The sequence below is a fragment of the Periophthalmus magnuspinnatus genome, chromosome 6 (assembly GCF_009829125.3).
Source record: "Periophthalmus magnuspinnatus isolate fPerMag1 chromosome 6, fPerMag1.2.pri, whole genome shotgun sequence".
In the NCBI taxonomy this organism is placed as follows: domain Eukaryota; kingdom Metazoa; phylum Chordata; class Actinopteri; order Gobiiformes; family Gobiidae; genus Periophthalmus; species Periophthalmus magnuspinnatus.
In genome coordinates, this window is record NC_047131.1 from 13056992 (window position 1) to 13070154 (window position 13163).

A 13163-nucleotide genomic window follows, 5' to 3' on the forward strand; every position below is an offset into this window, starting at 1 on the left:
CAGCAGCAGCTCCCAGCGGCCTCCAACCAGATCCAAAAGTGAACAGAGGAGGTCTGATTCCCAACCATGTTCACTGATAGACGTTTAAAGTAATATATTCTTGTATACAGCAGTGATTGTTTCTGATCCATGTTCCAACTCATTTATATTAAGACTCCCAGGAAGTTGATGTCCTGGTTGTGCTGTTGTGTGTTTGTATGTGTATGTGTATGGGGAGGTACTATATAGGATCTGGTTGTTAACAAATTTAAACTCCAAAAGAAATATGCGTAAACTGCTAAAGTTTCAGAACAGTTCGACAGTAAGTTTTACAGACAACAAATGGCATTATACAAAAGTACAGCTACATTTCAAATAGCACTTTGAGTTATGCAAAAAATGTTGTGTGACAATTGGAGGATGTGTATGTTTAAGGCTGGGCTGTACTCATTCCCAGGGTGAATGTTGATGTCCAGATTGTATTCTTAAGTGCATTTTATTTTGCATCTGTTGTATTTGTTGTATTCTTCGTATGGAGGTGGTGGTGGGTTGATTGGGTAGGTGGTTGGTTGAGTTCAGTGGGTGGTGTGTATGTTGATGTCCAGTAGTGACACACAGTTGAGCTTCTATTTGGACCCACCCCGCCCGCACCGAGTAACAAATGTGTTGCACGGCACTGTAGCTGACCGTCGTATTTGTGCTTTACTGTTTACGCTCAGATGCATCAGGTGGGCAGGTGGTGTGTACGTATAGGGGTGGGTCTACTCACTTCCATGGTGGCTGTGGTGTGCATGTGGCTTGTGATTGCGAGTGGTTGGGAGGTTGGTGTGCACGTGTAGGGTGGGCTGTATGCACTCCCATAGTGGTTGATGATGTGTGTGGTCTGTGGTCTGCAGGTAATGTGTATGTGTAATAGTAGCGCTTGGCTTCATGGGCAGGCGGATGGTTGGGTCGGTGGTTGGCTGGGTGGGTAGGTGCTTGGTGTCTATGTGAAGTAGCAGTAGTTTTTAGTTGTACTCACTTCCATGGCGGATGTTGATGTCCAAGTTACCTCCGATGACAGTGCAGTCTTTGAGAGACTGGGCAGCGTCCACAGAGTCGATGACCGCAGAGGGACAAATCTTATCACACGGGCCGTTACACGCACTGCACAGCGGCCTGCAGACATAAACAGACATATACAGTTAGAATTTGATGTTTTGGTTCTTAAGATGATTATCCAATCAGAAAGCAGAATGATCCCAATATCAGTCTGTCATTTGTGTTGCCAGTCTCAATGCTGAAATCCAGTTGATTTAAATCTACAAAGCATCTCTCTGATCTACTACCTAAACTCCAGCACCTGCAGCCAATCATGAGTCAGTGCTAGTGCAGCCTCTGCAGCTCAGTGAGTGAATTCTGGAGGTTCTGAGCTTTCACATGAGGCGTGGCCTGTTCATATTCTGTAAAAACTTGCCCTCTATTTGCATAACAGTACAGGCTACATACAGTTCATTTAAGAATGTAATTATGAGATTTAAAAAATCACAGTGATTCAAGATTCATATTTAAAGCAGCAGATCAGACTTTACACAGACCTATAAGTCTGCTTATATCAAATGAACGTATCTTAAACCAGATTTGATGGAACATTGGCATCGACATCCCAAAACAATTCTGCATGCACAAATCTCCCACTAACCATCTTCACCTTATAAAGGCAGTTAAATAGTTTATCTAATGTTTAAAAACTGTATTCTAGAGACACTTTCCCATACAACATAGACCTAAGTGTACAAATACATGAAGAATGCATGTTTTTTTCAGTGCAGTTTGGGTTGTGCCTGAACTTTCCCCCAGCCCACTCCTCATTCCAGACTGATAAGTTCACTGCATACACAAGGTGCTTGGGTCTTTCCTGGGCCTATAGTCTGCACTGCTTCCACCTCCGGGACTACATTGGAGACAGAGTACACCGAGAGCCTTGTAAAATCAGACAGATAAACTAAGGTCAAGTCGAGTGGAACAAGGCTTTCTGAGAGGAGAGCAGGTCTAATCTAGTTTAGGTCAAGGATAGGCCTGTCAAACAACAATCCCACATTTTGAGACGTGATATACTGCCACAAAAATATCTCAATATTATTGAACCTGCCCTTAAAGTGAATATGACAGTTCAGATTACTCATTTCACTAAAATATGGATAAATTTGACTAAATCTTGGCTAGTCTTTTCTATTTATTACATTTAGCAAAATTTATAATTTTACTGATTGGACACAGGGAGCAGATTTGACTTATGTGGTATAATAATAACAACAACAACAATAATAATAATAATAATAATAATAATAGGAAGAAGAACAAGAAGAAGAAGACCTTTATTTTGTTAAATGAAGGCTTAAGCTGATGAATGTCTTCCTAGTGTGTAAATGTTCCTGTATTTTAGATGGAGTTTCTGCATTGATGACATATATTAGCAAATTCATATCATATGAATATTATGTTTAAAATTACTTTTCTCATGTGGTAATATGAGCAGAGATATAGAACAGCTCTTGCGTTTATGGAGACTCGGTATTACACGGATGGGATGATGACATGGTTACAGCAGTCAGGGGTCACAGTCTTCAGACTGTTCTGTTAAAGGGTCACATCTGAGAGAGGAGAGCTTTGAGTGCTCCCTAGTCACACTATCAAACTATGAAGCGAATCCTCCAGCTAGGTATTCCTGACCAAGATCCTGACCCAAAAACATGTTTCTTCCACGTAAGACTAATCCTCCTGAAAATTAACTGTGGGAAAAGAAGTCTGACTAAAATAGAAGCATTTGGTTTATTGCACTGAAAACCTTAGAAAAACATAAATCCTCACTGTGAGCAGGCTTTCATCTCCATAAACCTGACTCTTATTTGGCCTGAAGGAGGGACTCCTCTTGCTTGTTTCCATGGAAATGTTGTTCCTTTGGCTATAATCTTCCACAATATGGTATAAAACGTATTTATCTCTGTATGTATGGTTTTAACTTAATTTCAGTGGAATTATGCAGGTGACTGCCACCTCAAGAAAGATTCACAGTAATAGCATTACCGTAAATTTCAAACTATTGAGCACACCTGAATATAAGCAGCACCAACTAAATTTTAAAAGCAAAAATACATTTTGTACATATGTAAGCCGCACCTAAATATAAACTGCAGGTTTTGATGTTGTAACATGAGATATTTACACAGAAAGACGGAACAACAAGTTTTTTTTTGTTTTAATTTAAGACACACTTTTTTTTTTTTTTAACTGTGCCTGAAAATCGACACCAACACGCCATCAACACGGGATGAACTTGCCTGCATGTTTTGAAAATAAAACAGCACTAACAGGGCATCAACAAAGCACCAACACAACAGTAACTCAGGATAAACATACCTGCATGTTTTGATAAAACAGCACCAACATGCTGCTGCTGCTTTTATTTCCTCTGAAAGCTTTTGTTATGTTTTTACATTGACTAAGTTCTTCCCGCTGCCATTTGGCATTAATAAACCATAGGTTCATTGCCAAAACTTGGAATGGCTCTATTACCGTACCTTCTTTGATGCCAGATCCATTGCCTTTATCTTAAAAGCTGCATCATATGCATTTCTTCATGTCCATGATGCAAGTGTGTGTTTTTCATTTTAAGCTTTAATTTTAAAACCAAGTTTTACCCAAAACATTGCATTTGTTGAAAATAAGTTTTCAACGATTTTCTCTCCAAATGTAGCTACAATTTACATGTCCTTGAGCTAGGCTCCGCAGACCAGTACCTTCAGATTGAAAATGTTTTTGAAATGATGTTTTGACCCATCCAGAAATCACTGTCCAGATAAATCCTTCTGTACCATGGACCCTCCTCCTAACACTAAACACTAAACACTAAAGCTGCACCCAAAAAGCCTCTCTCAATGTCTTTGCATTTGAACATTACAACAGAATCTATCGACTCATACTGCAGGTTTTAGCCTCTTACCGGTTGGAGTCATTCCGTATAAAGCCTGAGGGGCAGTCCAACATGCACTCCCCGTCGTGGATGACAAAGTGGGTATCCTCAGGCAGGTGGACATGGGCACACTGCTCCAGCGTCACGCACCTCCAGCCCTCAAACATGTAGGTGTCCGGGGGGCACTGGGGCACACAGCGGCCCTCGTACTGGTAGTGCAGGCAGGCGGAGCAGGCCCTGTCATTGTGGGGTTCCCAGCACCGGCCCAGGCACTGACTGTGGCAGCACTCCCCCTGGTCTGTGCAGGCATGCTTACACTGCTCCGGGCACACTGTAACACAGGGAGAGAGAGGATGGTTAGTCACTGTGCGAAGGATTGTGTTCATAATGAATTATCAGAAATCAAGGGTTCAGACTGTCTGGAAATACAGAAATCCATATGCATAAAAAACTACTTGCCCCCGATCACCACAAACCAAGCACACCACATTCAATCAAAGTGGTGATGTGTCTTGCCTACGGAGACAACAGAGTCAACAACACTGGTCCAAGCGGAGTTTGAACTGCCAGCTTTTGAATCACCTGAGACACTGTTGCGGCTGTTATTCCATTATAAATCATTAGGTTTGCACACTACCCTTGTTTACCCTTGATTATAATGTGATTTCTGAGTCTACATACAGGTCAAACCATGATCACTGTAAGTGGGGGCTAAGACACATACAGACGTGTCTAGTATTGCATTAGTTCTCAAATTACATGTGTAAAAAAGATATGAGCTTACTTTAAAAAAAATAAAAATAATAATCAAAACCAAATGAAGTGATATTCCTGCACTGTTGTAGTTTACTTTTACTGCTACTACTACCACCACTACTACTACTACTACTACACTTAAACACTGTGCAGTAAACTTGTTTATCATGAATTGTGACCAAAACAAAGGCATCTAGAGCGTGTGAAAATGCATGAGGAACAGTGCTATGTGAAAGAGGAAGTGTTGAAGTCAAGGTTCATTCTGAAATCCATCTGCGGTCTTTGTTTGGGGCTGAGCGAGGACAATACGTGTTTACTTGTTCAGGGTGAGGGTCACTGAGGAGGGTCCACAGTGCCCAGACGAGGCACGCTGCCTCTGCTCAGCAGAGGCAGCGTGCCATGGCAACAGTCTCCTGCTCCCTACAGCTGTAATGGTACAATAAACATACTATAAACTGGTTGCATTGCGTGCTACGACAAATTTGGATTTTAAAAATTAATGTACGGTAATTTTTAATGAAACAATAATTTAAATTCATGTCCTTAGTGTGAACCAATCTGACTTAGTTTATCCTTGATTTGGTGTTTTGTTCTGGTTTAGACCTTGTTGGTTTAGTCTTGGTTTAGATCTGGTAGTAAACCTAGTCCTAGTCTAGTCCTTGTTAAATCCTGGTTTAGACTAGGTTCAGTCCAGGCTTAAGTGACAGTTTTATTACTCTAAAATAAAAAGATTATATATATATATATATATATATATATATATATATATATATATATATATATATATATATATATATATATATATATATATATATATATATATATATATATATATATATATATATATATGATAATGTAGTAGAAAAATAAGTACTATTTTAGTAGTAGTACTTGAGCCATGTATAAGTACCCTGAGTATGACCTCAGTCTGTGAGAGGATTTTGGAACCTGACCAAAAGGGGGCAGCCAAAGCAAACTGTACACTCATTTTTTGGATCAAGTTCTTCTCTCTTTTATCTCTGCTCTCTTTCACTCTTGCCTCTTTCTTTTCTCTTTCTAACTTCTCTCTCTCTGTCTCTCTCTTCTCTTTATCTCTCTCCTTTCGTTCTCTCTCTCCTTTCTTTTTCCTCTCTTTATCTATCTCACTCTCCTCTTTCTTTCTTTCTCTTCTCTCCTGTATTTTACTCTCTCTTTCTCTGTCTCTCTGTTTCTCCCTTTCGCCTCTCTCCTTTATGTTATCTTCTCTCTACTCTCTCTCTTCTGCAGCATTTTAACAGATTCCTCAATGAAGAGACATTCCAAACATGTGTCCTCGTGCCAGCAGACAGAGGAGGGAGGAAGAAGAAAGACCGAGAGAGAGAAGACAGAAAATAAAGAGAGAAGAGGAGAAGAGAGGAGAGAGAGGAGAGAGAAAGAGCCATATAAGTCTGCTTGTTTTCAGGGGGCAACCAAACAACTTCAAGCCTCGGATCAGCACTATTTATAGAAGAGTCTCAGTCCACACACCGTCTCTAGTCCAGGTCTATTCCAGGTCTAGTAGTCCAGCTCTAGACCAGCTCTAGTCCAGGTCTAGTCCAGGTCTAGTCCAGGTCTAGTCCAGGTCTAGTCCAGGTCTAGTCCAGGTCTAGTCCAGGTCTAGTCCAGATCTAGTCCAGGTCTAGTCCAGGTCTAGTCCAAGTCTAGTCCAAGTCTAGTTCAGGTCTAGTCCAGATTTGGGATGGGGCAAAAAACAATAATATAATTTACTGCAATAAAACGTTAGACAATAATGGTCAGACTGCGCAGAAAAATCTAATCTATGATGGTCTGGCCTGGATCATTGTTGTTTTCACTTAAAATAATGTAATAATGTGATTGTGGCGCAAAATTTCAACTTTGTCCCATGTCCTCTACCAAATGCACAAATACTAGTCAAACAGCCACATTAGTCTCAATAGTGACATGTAGCTCATGCAAAAGTACAAGGTAGACACTGATAAGTCAGAAAAAAATAAGTAAATAAATATTGAAATTCTGATCTATTTTCATTTTGTTACTGTAACTACAAGCGGTTACTGGTTTACAAGTATATAATAATTAAAATCAAGTTGTTGTTTTTTTTGGTTATCTAAATGTTGATGTATTGAGAACTAGGCCTGGCACAATAATTAGTTTATTGAGTTAATACAATATTCAATACATGACAGATGGAATAATTTTTAAGGGAGGGGGGGACTTTTTCTTTGTACTAATGGGGGATTTTAAGTTGTTTTTCAGTTTGTTCTTTTAACAATATTGAACATGTAGAATATTTTTTGTGGATAATCCTGTTAGTTTGATCATTTGTTTTGATATGATCATTTATCTTCTATATTTCTTCAGCAATATATCGTACTTCCATACCATAGCACTGTACAGTCTATTTCTACAGATGTGGGGAAACTTGATGCCATTTAACTTCCGCCCTCTCTCTCTCTCCCTTTCTTTCTCCATCCCTCCATCCTCAGTCCTGACACTATGAGAGGAATCCCCAGAATGTTCTGGGCCACAGACGCCTCAAAGCGGAGAATGTTAATCTCTCGTTCCGCTGCAGATCCACAAAACAACTCGAGGAACCAGCGCTGAAACCTGAGAGCACGCCGACACGTTAGCTTTAGCCACAGATGCTAACAGACGCTAACAATGGGGTTCTGTAGGGCTGCAAGTGCATTATACGGAATACAGGTTTGTCTTGAGTCTGAGCTTTGGCTTTAGCTTTAGCTTTGGTCTTGGTTTTCTCCAATTGGTGATTCTTATTATGTCCTGGTTTAAGTCCTGGTTGTTTTCCTGGTACACTTTGGCTTTAGTCCTAGTTTAGTACAAGTTTATTCCTATTTTAGAAGTCTTGTTTTAGGTGTTTTTCCAAGTTTAGGCCATGTTTCTTTACCACTTTTGTGCAGGACTGTTGAATTTCTGGTGTACTCTTGATTTGATTTTAGACCTGCTTCAGTCCTGGTTATCTTGGGTTAGTCCAGGGCTAGTCCTGGTTTATTCCTTTTTTGTTTGTTTGTTTTGTTTTTTTGTTTTTTTTCATTTTGTTCTAGTTTTGTATTGGTTTAGACTTCTTTTTGTTCTAGTTCAATCTTAGTTTAGTCCTGATTTAGTCCTGGTTTGGTCCTAGTTCCATCCTGGCTTGGTCCAAGTTAAAACCTAGTTTAGTCATGGTTTAGTTCCATTTAATAAGTCCTAGTTTAGACCTAGCTCAGCCCTGATTTAGCCCTGGTTTAATCTTTGTCAAGTCTTAGTTTAGTTCTGGTCTAGTCCTAGTTTAGTCCTTGATTAGTCCAAATTAATTCCTAGTCTTGCTATGCTGCATATACGTCCTCCCTCGTGCCCACTCTCTGTACTACTGTGCGTCCTAAGTGAGCCTACACAAGATGGCTCCGTTTCCCCCTGCAGAATGGACCCTTATGGTCTTTAAGTGTACATAAGTGAGGTAGCGTGAACGACGGAAATACTTTTAGATAGAACATAAGTGAATCAAAACAAGTGCTCATGAGGCTGAGGAAGCTGGAGTTTTGTCCTGCTGTTAGGCCTGCCATGATAACAGAACACCGCACTTATACAGCCACAATAAATACTGACGAACAAAAATGATTGTTTTATCTGTCATGTATTCAACGATAAGTCAGTAGTATTAGTTTATAGTATTCATTGTGACAGGTCTACCAGCTGTTACAATGAGCAAAGCATTTAAATCATATCTCAAGATTTAACTTCATGAAAACTATTCTCTACAAAGAAGTTATGGTCTGGAATGTATTAATTTTTAACAACAGAAAGTTTGAAAGGGGCAAAAATTATTATCATTATTATTATTGTCATTATTATTATTGTTATTATTATTATTATTATTATTATTATTATTGTTGTTGTTGTTGTTATTAACAACAATAATAATAATAATAATAATAATGATAATAATAATATTATTATTATTATTATTATTATTATTATTATTGTTGTTGTTGTTGTTGTTATTAACAACAACAATAATAATAATAATAATAATAATAATAATAATAATGATAATAATATTATTATTATTATTATTATTATTATTATTATTATTATTATTATTATTATTATTATTATTATTGTTATTATTATTAAGAATTGTATATTTCTTTTGGTCTTTTTGTATTTCTGAAGTTTGGAAGTTGTCCATGACATATTAAACTAGCCACAGTATAGCATTGTAGATTTAGAATATATATCTATATGAAATTAAATGTGTACAACAGATAAAATGAATAATCCAAATATTTTTAATTGTTAACTAATTACCAAAGCTTTCCAGAACTCCATAGCCTTTTACTAGCCTCCTTTGCTGTTACCAGAACTGTCCCTGCTGGTCATGTTTTCCCCTTAACTCACGGTGCGTGCCAATGGAAAAGCCGTGCTTAATCACCATGGTAACCCCCCCCCTTCTCCCTCCACCCTCCCTCCCCCGTACGGGCCTCTACAGCCTGTGGCCCTGGAGCTCGGGAGCAGAGACACTTGTTTACCGTCTCGGCTCCAGACTCAATAACATGTCACTCAGGGGATTAGGACCCACCCACCCGCTCTCCTCCGCTCTCCCATTGGCCGAGGGCTCAGAGCTCCCAGACAAACAGTCCCGCCTCCCCTTCTCCTCCTCCCCCCTCCTCGTGTGTGGAAAATAATGAATGATTTCCCGTGTGCTGTCTGTCACGCTGACGGGCACAGGGAAATCCACTTTCACCGATATTTTGACACCATATTAACTCTGGCTCACTTAGGGTTTATAGTGTGAGGCATTCTGACAGTGTAAAACCTGTCTTTACTCTATTACCATGTCAAGTCATATTACTGCATATTCAAAAAATGTTAGGAAAGATTTAGTAATATGAATATCTAAAAGAATGGGTGATGTTGGAGATAGAGGAATCAAAGACAGCATTGCACTAAGAAGTTTGAAGGAATGAACATGAGGAGACTAAACGTAAACTACAGCTAAACCAGGACTGAACAAGGGTTAAACCAGGTACAAACCATGACTAAAACAGGACTAAAACCAGGACTGAACAAGGGTTAAACCAGGTATAAACATGACAAAAACAGGACTAAAACCAGGACTGAACAAGGGTTACACCAGGTATAAACATGACTAAAACAGGACTAAAACCAGGACTAGATCTTTCTGGTGTGTGGCTCACTCAGTGCATATTGTGAGGTCAATATGTTAATCTTTACTCTTGTTGCTCAAATATACAAATGAAGTCATCTGTAATTATAGGCTGCATGCAATCTATGTTAAGGTCAGGGGTTGAACCAGGAACCTTCTTGCTGTGAAGCATGAATGCTATCTCCCATTACTATCCTAAAGGCTCCACTTAGGTAGAACATTTCTGTGTCCATCTCTGTTTCTTGTCCACATCTTACAGGTCTCTCTCCATCTTACGTGATTGAATTAGACTGAGCATGCTCCTCTCCACTCTCCAGACTTAATGGTTCGGTTCATGTTACTCCTGCAGACAGATAGACAGAAAGAAACAGAGAGACAGAGATAGACAGAGAGAGAGGGAAAGAGAGACAGACAGACAGCGACAGGGAGCGAGACAGAGAGAGAGGGGGAAGCAGCATGTCCAGCACTATCTCAGCCCACAGCCCCTCCTCACACTATTGTTCTGACCATCACCCCAGATGCATACTTTCCTCAACTCCCTCATTGTGTTCACACGAAGATCCCGTAATAAAGCTTTATCAATATGGGAATACAATTAGTCTGTCTGGCTTCGCAGGGCAGCATTCACAACACAATAGAAAGAGTGAACTTCCTACCTGGAACCCTCTCCCTGTTTTCTGCTCAAGACTTGAACACTATTCCTAGTTGAGGCCTGAGAGACAGACGTTTCACAATCTACTGTCAGAAGTGGGCAATATTGACAAAAATATCTCAGAGAGTTGAGAGAGCTGTTTGCATTGCCAGCAGTAGCCTATAACTAACTACAAACCTACTCCTCTTTCTGAGAACTATTCACTGTGATGAGTTTATAAGCACTTTTCACAACTTTCAGGGGCCACAGTAGAGTTTGGACTTCACTGTAATTCTAACAACAACTTCCTGGTTTGGCTTCAAAACTCTTGCACCTCCATAGACTGTTTTGGGACTGGCTGCAGAGTAGGGCTATGGTGTTTGTCTCGCCACTGCTCACTGTGTTCAGACATGTGTGGTATTTCCCCTCGCACAACAAAATACACACTCACTCACACACATACATTATCTCTGTGGTAGATCTGGAGCAGCTTGTTGTTGTTGACATTGTTGTATGTTGTTGCTGTTGTTGGTATTGTTGGTTTTGCTGTTGTTGTGTTTTGTTGTTGTGTGTTATTGTTGCTGTTGGTGGTGCTGACATAGTAGGTTGTTGTGTGTTATTGTTGCTAATGTTGTTGTTGGTGGTAATGTTGATGTTTTTGCATTGTTGGTATTGTTGGTTTTGCCACTGTTGTTGTTGATGTTGTTGCTTGCTGTTGTGTGTAATTGTTGTTTGTTGTTGCTTGCTGTTGTGTGTAATTGTTGTTTGTTGTTGCTTGCTGTTGTGTGTAGTTGTTTGTTGTTGTGTGTTATTGTTGTTGTTGGTGGTGTTGTTGTGTGTCATTGTTGCTGTTATGTTATTGTTGCTGGTGGTGGTGTTGTCGTTCTTGTTTGTTGTTGTGTGTCATTGTTGTTGGTTGCTATTGTTGTTTGTTGTGTGTCATTGTTTCTGTTGTGTGTTATTGTTGCTGGCAGTGTTGAAGTAGTGTTGAAGTTGTAGTGTTGTTGTTATTGGTTTTGTTATTGTTTTATGTTGTTTTTGTTGCTGCTGCTGTTGTTGTTGATGTTGCTTGTTGTGTGTTGCTTGTTGTTTATTGGTGTGCGATACTGTTGCTGGTGGTGGTGTTGACAATGTTATTTGTTTTTGTTGTTGCTGTTGCGTGTTTTTGTTTGTTATTGTTGCAGATGCTGTTTATCGTTTGTTGTTGTGGTGGTGCTGTTGTTTGCTGTTGTGTGTTGTTGTGTGTTGTTGACATTGTTGCTCAGAATGCACTAATCCAGCTTTATCAGTTCCGATATCGATTTCGATATATAGTACTATAGTATAAACCAGTGCAGAGATTAAAAACAGCATAAAATAAGACAAAAGTGATACAAATGTTATCTCTTAAGTAACTACAGAATATCTTTGTATAAATAAAAGACATCTGAAGACTTCCTGGGCCAACTACTCCCAGTAATTAGTAACCGAACCGATATTTGGAAGCTGATATCCCATCCAGCAAGTATTTAATTGGTACATCCCGTAGTTGTTGTTGTTTATTGTTTGTTGTGGTTGCTATTGTGTGTTGTTGTTGTTGCTGTTGTTATAGAGCAAAGTGGACGTACGCACTGGGGTATACATGTGAGAACACTTTAGTTCACTCAGACTTCCTCACAGGGGTATTAGGATTTCACGACGGCCTTAGATCAGTGAATATGAGCACAAAGCAGTCCTCTTGAAACAATTAGACATGTACACAGTATGGGCTTTGTTAGGAATGTGAGGGATAACAATAGCCTACAACAAATAATAGCACTGTTAAGTTTAAGGTTCTATTACTGTCTTTAGTGAAACGTATTCTCCCTAATTGACCTAAGCTTCAATGCTGCTCTGAGTTAGTTAATCGTGATTCTAACCAGGGATGTCCCTGACATTCGACACTGGTATCGGCCGCCCATCCAGAGTATCGTCTTGGTTCGTGTTTGGCGATTAGATCAGGCCAGCATCCTCCACATACAGCTGTTGCTACTAACACTGCAGCTAACGCCCAGAGCAGCTTCAACACAGACTGAGGAGGATCTAAAACTGCTAAAAACATTATTAATAAACAGAAATAATATTTGTTTTACCTCTGCAATGTCTTCACGGAGTCTTAAGACTTTGGACAAATCAGTGGAGGAGCAGAGCTTAATACGCTAACTTGTTTACTATGTTAAGTGGCCATGTGCTTAGGTTATTCTATATGTGTCCTTTAATCCAGTGTCGTGCAATTGTTCACATTTTAATCGCGATTTGGTCATTTTTAATAGTCAATGATCAGCTCTGGACTACAACCAATCCTCCGCCAGTAATAGCATGTGGTTTCAGAATGGGACTGTTTTTTTATGTTAAATGTCAATGATCGGCCATGAGCTGTCAAACCTCAAGGCGCATGTGTCCAGGCGGGTTATGTTGACCTCCACCGGACCAGACAGACTGTCCCAGAGCCTGTCTCAGAGAATGTCCTCAGCCTAGTCCAGCCAAGTGGGGCAGAGGTCTTCTAGTGGCGGACGAAATATTTCTCTAGGCTCGCAATAGTCATAACACGTCATACATGAGGTTCAAACTTTGGAGAAAAAAAGCTACAGAGAATAATTCAAGATAAGGCTGCAAGATTAATCAAAACAGAATCGATCTGAATAGGCGTAATTAGCAAATCA

At 39.6% G+C, this 13163-nt stretch overlaps 1 protein-coding gene across 1 annotated transcript in view; it reads right to left on the reverse strand.

Annotated features, from left to right (window-relative positions):
* Positions 1 to 13163, reverse strand: part of igf1ra (insulin-like growth factor 1a receptor) — an 88917-nt gene that overhangs the window by 28086 nt on the left and 47668 nt on the right. Inside the window, exons 3-4 of the mRNA XM_033968041.2 lie at positions 3962 to 4262; positions 1001 to 1137 (exon numbers count right to left, since the gene is read on the reverse strand). Coding sequence (XP_033823932.1) covers positions 1001 to 1137; positions 3962 to 4262 — 438 coding nt within the window. The remainder of the gene's footprint in view (positions 1 to 1000; positions 1138 to 3961; positions 4263 to 13163) is intronic.